Here is a 16,336-nt window from a genome sequence, read left to right as displayed (position 1 = left end):
TTACTTTCATACTCCTTTAGCTGCCAGAATGTTCTATAAATGGCCACCAATAACCAGTTTAGTGGGCTTACCTCACTGCACAGTGCATAAATCACTACTGATTTAACCGAGTAATTTAGCCTTTGCATTCAGGACTCAGTACAAACACACACACACACAAATTATGTTTTGTGGAAATTTAAGAACAGTATTTAATAAAGCATTGATATCACATGGTTAGTCTTTAAAGTGGGTTTTGGTCCTGTCCTCCACATTAGCATTGAAAACCGTTTCTATGTATTTTTTCACTTCTAAAAATATCACAAGGTAGCTGTATTTTGGAGAATGGTTAAGTGATTTAACAGATAAGTATAATCTATTTGTTTTAACTGAAGCTATAAGTACTTCAGTTGGGTAAACAAATAGACCCTTGTTTTCTGAATCTATCTGTAGCGTCAAGTATTTCCTTCCTCTAGAAGGAAATAATTGCTCTCTGGCACATTAATCCAGGAAGCTGCACTACCTCCCTTTGAGAGCAGATAACAGTACTGTCCAGAATAATCAGGCAAGATCTTGAAAAGACAAATCCCAAGGAGAGGATGAAAATGACAAGAACTGCATGCTTTCCCATGCTACAACTGCAGCTCGCATCTGTCCTGCAGACATGACAAAGATATGAATAACAAACAAAGCAGTGAACAAAGCATGAAAATCTAAAGAAAACTAAATCACAAAGAGCTTTCTTTTCATACGATTTTCCTTTAGGAAATACATAAAAACTATCACAAAAAAAGGATATCATTTCTACCGGTCATTTCTACTGGGGTTGGGGGATGTGGTGCTTAAATAAAGAAAAAACAAAACAAAACTTAAAAACAATTACTTGGACTATCTAAGAGCTTCAGTTTCCCATCAAGATGGTGAACTATTATAGGTTAAATGAGAATTAAAGTATGAATTTAACTAAAGAGCAAATGAAAACTTGTGTGAAACTGATTTTGAAAGATATTTTGAACTGGTTTGGCCAGTGGTGGCAGTGGGCAGGGATTGCTGGAGTTTGAGGAGGATGTTGCCAGAGGTTTCTTTGAAGGGACAGTTTGGAGGAAAGCATTTTTGTTTTCCTCCTGCCTCCCCCTGTGGTCCCGTAGGACATTCACTGCCTGCTCCTTCCCTGTTAAGGGTGTGAAACCCACCCCAGGATTCAGGTTGTTGAATGTCCCGCTCAGATGAGGAGGTGATGAGACGTGTGGGATTACATCACAACTGGCATTCACTCCTCTACCTTATTCTCTCTCAAGCCCCAAGTTTGATGGATTATAATGAGGGGGAGTGCCTCCTCCCAGGGCTTTTCTATCTAAGAGGTTAGGGAGTGAGATTCTGACCAAGGAAGTCACCTGATACCGTAGTAGCAGAGAGAAGTGATCAAAAGTGGTTTTACAATGCCTGGAACTCATCCTCATACCTCTTTTGGATTTACCTGGCCTTCCCCCAATATGATAATGGTGAGAATAAATAGTATCTGCAGGACAACTTAAGCTCAAAGGACAAAAGAGAGGACAAATGAAAAGTATAGCCACCTGGAAAGAAAAGCAACAAACTAAATGCCATATATCACGCTCCTAAAACTAAAGGACAAGGGGTTCTGTGGCAATGGGTAGCACATTGGACTTCTAAAACCAATGGGCTATGAATTTAAAATAAGCATGATTAATATACTCATACTAGAATATAGAAGATAGTAGCAAAATGAAATATTAAAGAAGATCATTAAAAAGAACCAAGAGGAAAAATAGTAAGAAATCAATAGATATAAGTAAAAATGTGCATAGTTCTCAAGTTAAGGGGTATCGGCACATGAAGGAAGGGGTCAAAATCTGGACAACAGAAGAAAGAAAGAAAAAACAGTGAGCAAAAATATTCCAAGAAATAATGGAAACAAATTTCCCAGAATTAAAGAGTAAAGACTTCAGGCCCAAACTGGAAACACAAATAAGAAAAGAAACAAATCCAGGGGGATGTTGTGAACAGTTTAGGGGATGTGAGGGTGATAAATTCCTTGATAAAGTTTGGTTTTTTAAGAAAACAAAACAAAACAAAAAGTGATTATTTCAACCAGAATTAAAAATCTACACTGTAGATCTATACTGCAGTGTGGGGAAGTAGTGTAGAGAGCAAGGGATATTAGTCATAAGGGGGCAGAGGGAGATATTAAAAATTTAAGAACTTAATAGGAGAAAATAAACATGAATGTATGTCTTAAATGAAGGATATCCATTGCATGTTATATTAAGAATGTATAACTTTTAAGCTGACAGAAGAAAATTCAATCTTTACAGTGAAAAGCAGGAAAGGATATTTTAAATAAAACAAAAAGAATGCATTGAAAAATTTAAAAAATAAGATGGTAGTCACAATCTAGGCAAATCAGTTAAAAATCATAAATTAAAAATGAAGATTCTCAGATTGGATGAAAACAATAAATTCCAAAACTATATTGGCTATTTAAAAATACACTTACTACAAAGACATGTAGAAAGGGTAAAATTAAAAATACATATGGTAAAACAAATATATGAACTAAAAGAAAACTCACAGCAATCTTAATATCTGACTAAAATAGAAATTAAAGTATCCTAAGACAAAAGAAAGCTAATATATACTGGTTAAAGGAACTATGGAGAAAGAAGTTGTACCCATCATAAATAACAGGTAGCAAACAACATAACTTCAAAATAGTTGACCCACTGAATAGCAGGGAGAAACAGACCAACAACTGTAGTTGGAGATTTTAATACATTCCACTTAGCAACTATCAGATCAAGAGGAAAAAAATAGGTATCTGCAAAATATGATTAATAAGAGAGCCTTTAACTATTAATATATACAGAATTTCTATAACCATGTAGAGTTTTTCTTTTCAAGTGTCCATAGAAGTTTTTTTTTAAATAGAAAGATTATTAATAAAAGAAAGCCTGGATAAATTCCAAGATAGCAGTAGCATACAGGATTTGTGCTCTGATAATAATGCAATATATTAGAAATTCATAACAAAAGGATAGCTGAAAAAGAATCCTTTGTTTATAAACTGAATACTATGTTATTAAATACCTTGAGTTAAACAAGGCAATCATAAGGAATATTAAAAAATAATTAAAATTAAATAATTCAAAATTTATGGGACATGACTAAAGCAGGACATAAAAGGGACATATAGCTTTAGCCATTTTTACTAGGAAACAAAAAATGTTAAGCATAAAGGAGGCAAACATTCAAATAAAGAAACTATAAAGAAACAATAGAGCAAACAAACAAAACACTAGAAGCCAAGAAATGACACAAATAAGGGCATAGATCTGTAAAACTGGGAAAAACAACTTCAAAATGATGAAAAAGATTAACAAAAAACTAGTTTCTTTCTTTCTTTTTTTTTTTTTTTGCAGTACGCAGGCCTCTCACTGCTGTGGCCTCTCCCTTTGCGGAGCACAGGCTCCGGATGTGCAGGCTCAGCGGCCATGGCTCATGGGCCCAGCCGCTCCGCGGCATGTGGGATCTTCCCAGACCGGGGCACGAACCCGTGTCCCCTGCATCGTCAGGCGGACTCTCAACCACTGCGCCACCAGGGAAGCCCTCTAGGGAATCTTGAAATAAACTTAAGCAAGACCATATAAGATCTCTGTGGAGGAATAAAAATTAAACTCTAATAAAGGACAAATAAAGTGACCTGAATAAATGGAGAGACTTAATATTATGAATAATCAACTCTTCAAAAATTAAGCTAGACTTCCGGGTAAGATGGCGGAAGAGTAAGACGCGGAGATCACCTTCCTCCCCACGGATACACCAGAAATACAGCTACACGTGGAACAACTCCTACAGAACACGTACTGAACGCTGGCAGAAGACCCCAGACCTCCCAAAAGGCAAGAAACTCCCCACATACCTGGGTAGGGCAAAGCGGAGAGATTCCCGCACAGAGGAGCGGTGCCGAGCGGCACTCACCAGCCCGAGAGGCTTGTCTGCTCGCCCGCCGAGGCGGGCGGCGCTGGAAGCTGAGGCTCGGGCTTCGGTCAGAGCGCAGGGAGAGGACTGGGGCTGGCGGCGAGAACTCAGCCTGAAGGGGGCTAGTGTGCCACAGCTAGCCGGAAAGGAGTCCGGGAAAACTCTGGAGCTGCCGAAGAGGCAAGAGACTTTTTCTTCCCTCTTGGTTTCCTGGTGCGCGAGGAGAGGGGATTAGGAGCGCTGCTTAAAGGGGCTCCACAGACGGACGCGAGTCACGACTGAAAGCGCGGAGCCCAGTGACGGGCGTGGGACGCTGGGGCTGCTGCTGCCGCCGCCAAGAAGCCTGTGTGCGAGCGCAGGTCACTGTCCACACCGCCCTTCCGGGAGCCTGTGCAGTCCGCCACTGCCGGGTTCTCGGGATCCAGGGGCGGCTTCCCTGGGAGAACGCACGGCGCGCCTCGGGCTGGTGCAACGTCACGCCGACCTCTGCCGCTGCAGGCTCGCCCCGCACTCCGTGCCCCTCCCTCCCGCCCGGCCTGAGTGAGCCAGAGTCCCCGAAGAGGCTGCTCTTTAACCCTGTCCTGTCTGAGCGAAGAACAGACGCCCTCCGGCGACCTACACGCAGAGGCAGGGCCAAATCCAAAGCTGAGACCCAGGAGCTGTGAGAACAAAGAAGAGAAAGGGAAACCTCTCCCAGCAGCCTCAGAATCAGCGGATTAAAGCTCCATAATCAACTTGATGTACCCTGCATCTGTGGAATACATGAATAGACAACAAATCATCCCAAATTGAGGAGCCAGGAGTCAGTGCTGTGCCTCTGAGGTGGGAGAGCCAACCTCAGGACACCTGTCCACAAGAGACCTCCCAGCTCCACATAATATCAAACGGCGAAAATCTTCCAGAGATCTCCATCTCAACACCAGCACCCAGCTTCACTCAATGACCAGCAAGCTACAGTGCTGGACACCCTATGCCAAACAACTAGCAAGACAGGAACACAACGCCACCCATTAGCAGAGAGGTGGCCTAAAATCATAAAAAGTCCGCAGAAACCCCAAAACACACCACCAGACGTGGACCTGACCACCAGAAAGACAAGATCCAGCCTCATCCACCAGAACACAGGCACTAGTCCCCTCCACCAGGAAGCCTACACAACCCACTAAAACAACCTTAGCCACTGGGGACAGACACCAAAAACAACGGGAACTACGAACCTGCAGCCTGCAAAAAGGAGACCCCAAACACAGTAACATAAGCAAAATGAGAAGACAGAAAAACACACAGCAGGAGAAGGAGCAAGATAAAAACCCACCAGACCTAACAAATGAAGAGGTAATAGGCAGTCTACCTGAAAAAGAATTCAGAATAATGATGGTAAAGATGATCCAAGATTCTATTTCCCAGATCCAAAATCTTGGAAATAGAATAGACAAAATGCAAGAAACAGTTAACAAGGACCTAGAAGAACTAAAGATGAATCAAGCATCGATGAAAAACACAATAAATGAAATAAAAAATACTCTAGATGGGATCAATAGCAGAATAACTGAGGCAGAAGAACGGATAAGTGAGGTGGAAGATAAAATAGTGGAAATAACTGCTGCAGAGCAAAAGAAAGAAAAAAGAATGAAAAGAACAGAGGACAGTCTCAGAGACCTCTGGGACAACATTAAACGCACCAACATTCGAATTATAGGGGTTCCAGAAAAAGAAGAGAAAAAGAAAGGGACTGAGAAAATATTTGAAGAGATTATAGTTGAAAACTTCCCTAATATGGGAAAAGAAATAGTTAATCAAGTCCAGGAGGCACAGAGAGTCCCATACAGAAGAAATCCAAGGAGAAATACGCCAAGACACATATTAATCAAACTGTCAAAAATTAAACACAAAGAAATCATATTAAAAGCAGCAAGGCAAAAACAACAAGTAACTCACAAGGGAATCCCCATCAGGTTAACAGGTGATCTCTCAGCAGAAACTCTACAAGCCAGAAGGGAGTGGCAGGACATAATTAAAGTGATGAAGGAGAAAAACCTGCAACCAAGACTACTCTACCCAGCAAGGATCTCATTCAGATTTGATGGAGAAATTAAAACCTTTACAGACAAGCAAAAGCTGAGAGAGTTCAGCACCACCAAACCAGCTTTACAACAAATGCTAAAGGAACGTCTCTAGGCAAGAAACACAACAGAAGGAAAAGACCTACAATAACGAACCCAAAACAATTAAGGAAATGGGAATAGGAACACACATATCGATAATTACCTTAAATGTAAATGGACTAAATGCTCCCACCAAAAGACACAGAGTGGCTGAATGGATACAAAAACAAGACCCATATATATGCTGTCTACAAGAGACCCACTTCAGACCTAGAGACACATACAGACTGAAAGTAAGGGGATGGAAAAAGATATTCCATGCAAATGGAAACCAAAAGAAAGCTGGAGTAGCAATTCTCATATCAGACAAAATAGACTTTAAAATAAAGACTACTAGAAGAGACAAAGAAGGACACTACATAATGATCAAGGGGTCGATCCAAGAAGAAGATATAACAATTGTAAATATTTATGCACCAAACATAGGAGCACCTCAATACATAAGGCAAATACTAACAGCCATAAAAGGAGAAATCGACAGTAACACAATCATAGTAGGGGACTTTAACACCCCACTTTCACCAATGGACAGATCATCCAAAATGAAAATAAATAAGGAAACACAAGCTTTAAATGATACATTAAACAAGATGGACTTAATTGATATTTATAGGACATTCCATCCAAAAACAACAGAATACACATTTTTCTCAAGTGCTCATGGAACATTCTCCAGGATAGATCATATCTTGGGTCACAAATCAAGCCTTGGTAAATTTAAGAAAATTGAAATTGTATCAAGTATCTTTTCTGACCACAATGCTATGAGACTAGATATCAATTTCAGGAAAAGAGCTGTAAAAAATACAAACACATGGAGGCTAAACAATACACTACTTAATAACGAAGTGATCACTGAAGAAATCAAAGAGGAAATTAAAAAATACCTAGAAACAAATGACAATGGAGACATGACGACCCAAAACCTATGGGATGCAGCAAAAGCAGTTCTAAGAGGGAAGTTTATAGCAATACAACCCCACCTTAAGAAACAGGAAACATCTCGAATAAACAACCTAACCTTGCACCTAAAGCAATTAGAGAAAGAAGAACAAAAACATCCCAAAGTTAGCAGAAGGCAAGAAATCATAAAAATCAGATCAGAAATAAATGAAAAAGAAATGAAGGAAACGATAGCAAAGATCAATAAAACTAAAAGCTGGTTCTTTGAGAAGATAAACAAAATTGATAAACCATTAGCCACACTCATCAAGAAAAAAAAGGAGAAGACTCAAATCAATAGAATTAGAAATGAAGAAGGAGAAGTAACAACTGACACTGCAGAAATACAAAAGATCATGAGAGATTACTATAAGCAACTCTATGCCAATAAAATGGACAACCTGGAAGAAATGGACAAATTCTTAGAAATGCACAACCTGCCAAGACTGAATCAGGAAGAAATAGAAAATATGAACAGACCAATCACAAGCACTGAAATTGAAACTGTGATAAAAAATCTTCCAACAAACAAAAGCCCAGGACCAGATGGCTTCACAGGCGAATTCTATCAAGCATTTAGAGAAGAGCTAACACCTATCCTTCTCAAACTCTTCCAAAATATAGCAGAGGGAGAAACACTCCCAAACTCATTCTACGAGGCCACCATCACCTTGATACCAAAACCAGACAAGGATGTCACAAAGAAAGAAAACTACAGGCCAATATCACTGATGAACATAGATGCAAAAATCCTCAACAAAATACTAGCAAACAGAATCCAACAGCACATTAAAAGGATCATACACCACGATCAAGTGGGGTTTATTCCAGGAATGCAAGCATTCTTCAATATACGCAAATCAATCAACGTGATACACCATATTAACAAATTGAAGGAGAAAAACCATATGATCATCTCAGTAGATGCAGAGAAAGCTTTTGACAAAATTCAACACCCATTTATGATAAAAACCCTACAGAAAGTAGGCATAGAGGGAACTTTCCTCAACATAATAAAGGCATTATATGACAAACCCACAGCCAGCATCGTCCTCAATGGTGAAAAACTGAAACCATTTCCACTAAGGTCAGGAACAAGACAAGGCTGCCCACTCTCACCACTCTTATTCAACCTAGTTTTGGAAGTTTTAGCCACAGCAATCAGAGAAGAAAAGGACATAAAAGGAATCCAAATCGGAAAAGAAGAAGTAAAGCTGTCACTGTTTGCAGATGACATGATACTATACATAGAGAATCCTAAAGATGCTACCAGAAAACTACTAGAGCTAATCAATGAATTTGGTAAAGTTGCAGGATACAAAATTAATGCACAGAAATCTCTGGCATTCCTATATACTAATGATGAAAAATCTGAAAGTGAAATCAAGAAAACACTCCCATTTACCATTGCAACAAAAAGAATAAAATATCTAGGAATAAACCTACCTAAGGAGACAAAAGACCTGTGTGCAGAAAATTATACAACACTGATGAAAGAAATTAAAGATGATACAAATAGATGGAGAGATGTACCATGTTCTTGGATTGGAAGAATCAACATTGTGAAAATGACTCTACTACCCAAAGCAATCTACAGATTCAATGCAATCCCTATCAAACTACAACTGGCGTTTTTCACAGAACTAGAGCAAAAAATTTCACAATTTGTATGGAAACACAAAAGACCCCGAATAGCCAAAGCAATCTTGAGAACGAAAAATGGAGCTGGAGGAATCAGGCTCCCTGACTTCAGACTATACTACAAAGCTACAGTAATGAAGACAGTATGGTACTGGCACAAAAACAGAAAGATAGATCAATGGAACAGGATAGAAAGCCCAGAGGTAAACCCACGGACATATGGTCACCTTATCTTTGATAAAGGAGGCAGGAATGTACAGTGGAGAAAGGACAGTCTCTTCAATAAGTGGTGCTGGGAAAACTGGATACGGACATGTAAAAGTATGAGATTAGATCACTCCCTAACACCATACACAAAAATAAGCTCAAAATGGATTAAAGACCTAAATGTAAGGCCAGACACTATCAAACTCTTAGAGGAAAACATAGGCAGAACACTCTATGACATGAATCACAGCAAGATCCTTTTTGACCCACCTCCTAGAGAAATGGAAATAAAAACAAAAATAAACACATGGGACCTAATGAAACTTAAAAGCTTTTGCACAGCAAAGGAAACCATAAACAAGACGAAAAGAGAACCCTCAGAATGGGAGAAAATATTTGCAAATGATGCAACTGACAAAGGATTAATCTCCAAAATTTATAAGCAGCTCATGCAGCTCAATAACAAAAAAACAAACAGCCCAATCCAAAAATGGGCAGAAGACCTAAATAGACATTTCTCCACAGAAGATATATAGACTGCCAACAAACATATGAAAGGATGCTCAACATCTTTACTCATTAGAGAAATGCAGATCAAAACTACAATGAGATATCATTTCACACCAGTCAGAATGGCCATCATCCAAAAATCTAGAAACAATAAATGCTGGAGAGGGTGTGGAAAAAAGGGAACACTCTTGCACTGCTGGTGGGAATGTGAATTGGTACAGCCACTATGGAGAACGGTATGGAGGTTCCTTAAGAAACTACAAATAGAACTACCATATGACCCAGCAATCCCACTACTGGGCATATACCCTGAGAAAACCATAATTCAAAAAGAGACATGTACTAAAATGTTCATAGCAGCCCTATTTACAATAGCCCAGAGATGGAAACAACCTAAGTGTCCATCATCGGATGAATGGGTAAAGAAGATGTGGCACATATATACAATGGAATATTACTCAGCCATAAAAAGAAATAAAATTGAGCTATTTGTAATGAGGTGGATGGACCTAGAGTCTGTCATACAGAGTGAAGTAAGTCAGAAAGAGAAAGACAAATACTGTATGCTGACACATATATATGGAATTTAAGAAAAAAAAATGTCATGAAGAACATAGTGGTAAGACAGGAATAAAGACACAGACCTACTAGAGAATGTACTTGAGGATATGGGGAGGGGGAAGGGTAAGCTGTGACAAAGTGAAAGAGCGGCATGGACATATATACACTACCAAACGTAAAGTAGATAGCTAGTGGGAAGCAGCCGCATAGCACAGGGAGATCAGCTCCGTGCTTTGTGACCGCCTGGAGGGGTGGGATAGGGAGGGTGGGAGGGAGACGCAAAAGGGAGGGGATATGGGAACATATGTATATGTATAACTGATTAAATTTGTTATAAAGCAAAAAAATAAAAAATAAATAATAAAAAAAAAATTAAGCTAAAAATTCAATGCTATTATATTGAAATTCCAGTAGGATTTTTTTTTTGAATTTTTGAATTTTATTTATTTTTTTAAACAGCAGGTTCTTATTAGTTATCTATTTTATACATATTAGTGTATATGTATCAATCCCAATCTCCTAATTCATTCCACCACCACCACCACCCCCGCCACTTTCCCCCCTTGGTGTGCATACGTTTGTTCTCTACATCTGTGTCTCTATTTCTGCCCTGCAAACCAGTTCATCTGTACCATTTTTCTAAGTTCCACATATGTGCTTTAATATACAATATTTGTTTTTCTCTTTGTGACTTACTTCACTCTGTATGACAGTCTCTAGATCCATCCACATCTCTACAGATGACCCAATTTTGTTCCTTTTTATGGCTGAGTAATATTCCATTGTATATATGTACCACATCTTCTTTATCCATTCGTCTGTCGATGGGCATTTAGGTTGCTTCCATGACTTAGCTATTGTAAATAGTGCTGCAATGAACATTGGGGTGCATGTGTCTTTTTGAATTATGGTTTTCTCTGGGTATATGCCCAATAGTGGGGTTGCTGGATCGTATGGTAATTCTATGTTTAGTTTTTTAAGGAACCTCCATACTGTTCTCCATAGTGGCTGTATCAATTTACATTCCCACCAACAGTACAAGAGGGCTCCCTTTTCTCCACACCCTCTCCAGTATTTGTTGTTTGTAGATTTGCTGATGATGCCCACTCTAACTGGTGTGAGGTGATACCTCATTGTGGTTTTGATTTGCATTTCTCTAATAATTAGTGATGTTGAGCCGCTTTTCATGTGTCTCTTGGCCATCTGTATGCCTTCTTTGGAGAAATGTCTATTTACGTCTCCTGCCCATTTTTTGATTTTTTTTTTTTTTAATATTGAGCTGCATGAGCTGTTTATATATTTTTGAGATTAATCCTTTGTCTGCTGATTCATTTGCAAATATTTTCTCCCATTCTGAGGGTTGTCTTTTCGTCTTGTTTGTAGTTTCCTTTGCTTTGCAAAAGTTTTTAAGTTTCATTAGGTCCCATTTGCTTATTTTTGTTTTTATTTCCATTACTGTAGGAGGTGGATCCAGTAGGATTTTTAAAGTATAATTGATATTCTAAAATGTTTATGAGGAAATAAGCGCCCACCACATAGTTAACAATCTTGAAAACAAAAAGTAGACAAGAGGCATGTCCCGTGTGAGGCATGAAGACATACTTATACTGCCAAAATAATAAAAAAGAGTGGGCCAACTGGAACCAAACAGAGACATCAGAGGCGGCTCCATATACATATGGAAACTTATACAACAAAAGTGATGTCAGATTCATAGGAAATGATGAGTTTTTAGCCCGTGAGAATGGAATATTTAGAAAAAAAGAAAAAAACTGGATCAGAGGTGATCTCTCATTGAATTAAATATTTATATGTCCAGGGAAAATTATAAAGGTAATAGAAAAAAATGGAGAAGCACACCTTTGTGACTTAGAGATAAGAAAGGATTTCTGAAACTAAATCCCCAAAGAGGAACCATATGGAGAAAGTAATTTGATTAATGAATTGAAGATTTCTAATCAAAAAATAACACTATGATAAAGTTAACAGAGAGAGGACAAATGGAGCTATTTGCAAGATCAAGATAACACTTTTTACCTGTCACAGCTGGAAAAGGTCAAATGTTGGCCTACATGGGGGTATGGAAACTGACATAGGCATTTTGGAGGGTGAGCTGGCATTATTTAATTCTATCAAATGAACCTATATCTTATGCCCCAGCCATCCCAGTTCTGGGTATATACTCTTCAGAGAATCATATGCAGGTTCATAAAGAGTCAGATACAAGGATTTGTGCATTTGAAGTATTGTTTGCTTTAGCCAAGAGCTGGAGCAATCCAGATGTCTATCACTGGAGCAGTGGGGAGGTAAACTATAAGGGAAAACATATCACTAATACTGCAAATCAGTGAAAAAGTAACAGAAGATATACACATAGCAATGTGAAGGTTTCTTCCTAAAAATACGTAGTGCTGCATTTTAAAAAATAGCCAGAGGGACTTTCTTGGCAGTCCAGTTGTTAAGACTCCGTGCTTCCACTGCGGGGGGGGGGGGGGCATGGTTTGATCCCTGGTCAGGGAACTAAGATCCCACATGCTGCACGGCCAAATATACATATATATATATATATATATATATATATATATATATATATATATATATATATATATATATATAGTAAAAGAAAAAGGAAAAAATATCTAATATAATACAGTTTATATGCTAAAGATACTTGCATACATAACAAAATAAAAATGCTTATTTTACAAGAATATGCACAGAAAAACACACATTAAATCATTATAATGATGGCCTTTGAGAGGAAGGATAATTAAGTGGGAAACGGCAATAAAATGTATTAAAAAAACAGATAAAACAAGAGAGGAGGCTTGCACACACAGATGTTGCAAGTTCTACAAGGACAGGGATTTGGGTCTCTGCTCAACAAACATTTGTCTAATACATGAATGTGACATGAATAGAAGATTATGACTCATATCTCTCTATATGTGAGTTCTAATTATTTGGTTGAATCATATGAAACTGTAATTTTTTGTAGGTCAAAAATGGCCAATTGTCAGCAATTGCATACAATTCAACTTAATAGAAAAGGGCAACTGAGGAATAATTAAAGGTTCTTAGGGAAATATAAACAGCCACTGTGAAGACTTGTAGGAGATAACATGAAAGACCAATCAAATTAGATTCCACTTTTTCATGATCAAAAACCACTTAATACTGATATAATTGAGATGAGATGATTGTCTTTAAAATAAACGACCCTTAAGACCTAAGTCATTAACACCATTTCCTTAAAATATCAGTTACCTATTTTACTAAGTAATGTAACATCTGCATCTTTTGTCATGCTCACCTGTTTTTTAATTGACAATTTTTAAACATACCATTAAAAAATTTTTCACTGTTGGAAGATTTTCCAAAACTTAAAGTGTAGTTTATGTAAGAAAAATTCTGAGAAGTATCAAGTACAGTCACTTTTAAATCTCTCAAAACTATAAAAGGCACTTGTGCCTTCTTTTTTTTAATACCATTTTTTATGATTAAAATACAAAAACCTGTACATATTTAATGCATACAATTTGATGAGATTAGAGATAAGTATACACCCATGAAACCATCACTACAATCAAGTCATAAACATATCTATCCCCTTCAAAAGTTTCCACCCACCCTATTTATTTATTTAGTGATAAGAAAATAAAATCTATCCTCTTAGCAAATCTCAGTATTATTAACTATAGGCACTATACTGTAAGTCGATCTCCAGGATTTATTCATCTAGCATAACTGAAACTTTAGACCCTTAGACTAACACCACCCTATTTCCCTCTTTCCCCAGCCCCTGGTAACTACCATTCTATTCTCTGCTTCTGTGAGTTTGACTAGTTTAGATTCCTTCTATAAGAGGGATCGGGTAGTATTTGTTCTTTGAAGGCATCTTTGATCTTACAGAAATAATTGTACAGAAAACAGATTAGAGGAAGTGGGAAGAAACTGAAAGAGTGCATGTGTGCATTTCCCTTAACTACACTCTGAAAAATTATTTCTGTAAAATCAGAAACTCCTTAAAATTTATCAAGTATATTCTCACTAGACCTGATTTTCGAATGAGCTAACCTGAATTACCTCTTATAACTAAACTTTTTGGAGGTTATTATTAAGTTCTACCTTGAAAACTTTCTCATCATGCTTTATGTCATGGCTACTATGTCAGGCACCCTTGAGAGCGTTGTTTTTTACTCAGCAAATATTCCGTATTGAATGGTGAAATGAAATAGGCATTATGCTTCCTAAAAATGAAGCAAAAAGCATAAGGGCAAAATTATATTTTCCTTTGTTGCACTGACTACATTTTTCTTGAATGAGTGGAAAGTCAAGAAAAACAGAACACAGCTGAGAACTAGTTCTACAATGGGTCAAAGAACTGAACTAAGAAGATGAATTGAGAGAGAAAAAAAGATGTAGCCTTTGTGATCCCTAGTGAATTAAGCTGTTTCCAGTTCATTTTTGAACCTGCACCTATTAAATGAAAATCTCTGCTTGCAGCAATAAAACGATACAATCTTTGCTCCTTGGGACTTGACAATCATAAAGGTCAGAGAAAGGCAGCCCAACTCACTTTACTTATCTCCAGTAAACTTTGTGGGAAATAACTGCAACAATGGAAATTTTACCTTGACAGTGAAGCGTTTTTTCTTTGGTGGACTCCAAACCGTGCCAGTCGAATGAATGAATGCACGCAGAGGAGTTAAGGATGTCACCAGCACATACGCTTTAAGAATTACAGATAAATCTTTGGCTCTCAAGAGTGTTTCTTGTGGAGCTAGGACTGTGGTTTGATTCCTAAAAAATTAAAAATATAATTGAAGCTCCATAATTTGGGGTATGTAATTTATAAATTGCCTCAGAGCTTTGTACACCCCATCTCTCTTTCACTGGACCCCAGCTTTCAGTGTATGGGTTGCCTTAAACGATGTCTAAAATTGTACCTAAAATGAGGCTTAAAGATCTAAAAAATTTAAATTAGTCACATCTGGTACCATCCCAACAGAAGTGATACATATAAAAGTTTAGGATACCCCTGAAATTTTCCGGTTCTGCCCTCTCCTACCTTCGCTCTATCTTATCCTCCACAAGAAAAGATACTGTTTCTCAATAGTGGACAGGCAGGTCACCAAAAATATGCCAAAATACTTTCCCCACTCATTTGATTCTACCTAATAACCTGCACCACAGATAATTAAGGGTTAATTTAAGGGATGAAGTATTAGGAAACACTTCAGTCTAAAAAAGGAAAAATAACACTAGTTAAATATTTTGTGATAAACATACTTTCATCATAAATGATACCAAAATGTATAACTATTTTCTTTTCTGCATCAGATTTCTATATTTCAAATATCTAAGTTCGATCAATGAAAAGAGTGTGCTGTTTCATCTTTTGAAGTCTAGGTAAGCAGAAATGCATATGATTCTTCAATAAAAACTATTAACTGTGGAATACTACCTAATAATTATAAAATTACATGGGGCAAACTATTTTGTGTCTTGGATAATTAAAATCTCTTAATTTTTTCACTATAATTTGTCTACATGACAAAACCCTTTCCCTGAAGGTAACTTGAATAACTTGGTACCCTACAGTTGCTTTCTCAGAGCCATAAAAAAATAATAATAGAAAAAAATCATTCAGCCATACTCGTAGACTAAGGCATGTTATTTGAGTATAAAATGGAAGTTAAAATTTTAGTTTCACATGGCCAAGGTTTTAAATTCAATTTCCATTAATGTAACTTCCTGGATAAGAGTCCTATTTACCCAAATGTTTATTCTATGGCAAGAGAGATTTGAATTAGTGTAGCAGAAAATTGATGGTGGCATTATTTATTAAGAAGAGATGGCCGAAAACTTATATAACAGAACCTAATAATTCAAACATGTAAAACCCCCAGATGTGTTTTGTGCTTTTCTATTAGCTATCTCTTAAAATGCATGCTTGACATAACAATTCAAGACGATTAGCTTACAGCTGTTCACGTCTCCAGTCCCCTGGTTTCCACATATATGACTTCACTGTTTTTAAAAGGTGACTTGAAGTACTCAGCTTTAATTGTATGCTCTGATGCAGACACACTGAGGGGCTCACCGGAAGTTGCAATTCTGAAAAGATTCAACAGAGCAAAAATCAGTCATTCTATTGTTTCCTTTTGGAATGGCTTTCATAGTAGAGTCTGCTGTGTTAAACTACTGGGTCCAAGGGAAATACGCCGCAAATTTTCTCCCCATTATGAGTCAAGGTTCAATCCCTCAAGCATGAAGGCATGTTTAGAGGGGCATTTGCTTTGTAGTATGTTATCTTACCACAGACTACA

The 16,336-nt window shown here is 37.6% G+C and overlaps 1 protein-coding gene across 2 annotated transcripts in view; it reads right to left on the bottom strand.

The window, feature by feature from the left end:
* The window catches only part of CPED1 (cadherin like and PC-esterase domain containing 1), a gene marked incomplete at both ends in the record, with an annotated part of 313,895 nt that overhangs the window by 195,921 nt on the left and 101,638 nt on the right, over positions 1-16,336 (bottom strand). For both annotated transcript variants that reach the window (XM_079711564.1, XM_079711565.1), the window contains 2 exons: positions 14,639-14,807; positions 15,992-16,124. In XM_079711564.1, the coding sequence (XP_079567690.1) occupies positions 14,639-14,807; positions 15,992-16,124 (302 nt within the window). The remainder of the gene's footprint in view (positions 1-14,638; positions 14,808-15,991; positions 16,125-16,336) is intronic.

The sequence above is a fragment of the Hyperoodon ampullatus genome, assembly GCF_949752795.1.
Source record: "Hyperoodon ampullatus genome assembly, chromosome: 9".
NCBI classification, from domain to species: domain Eukaryota; kingdom Metazoa; phylum Chordata; class Mammalia; order Artiodactyla; family Ziphiidae; genus Hyperoodon; species Hyperoodon ampullatus.
This window is presented reverse-complemented; position numbering and strand designations above follow the sequence as displayed.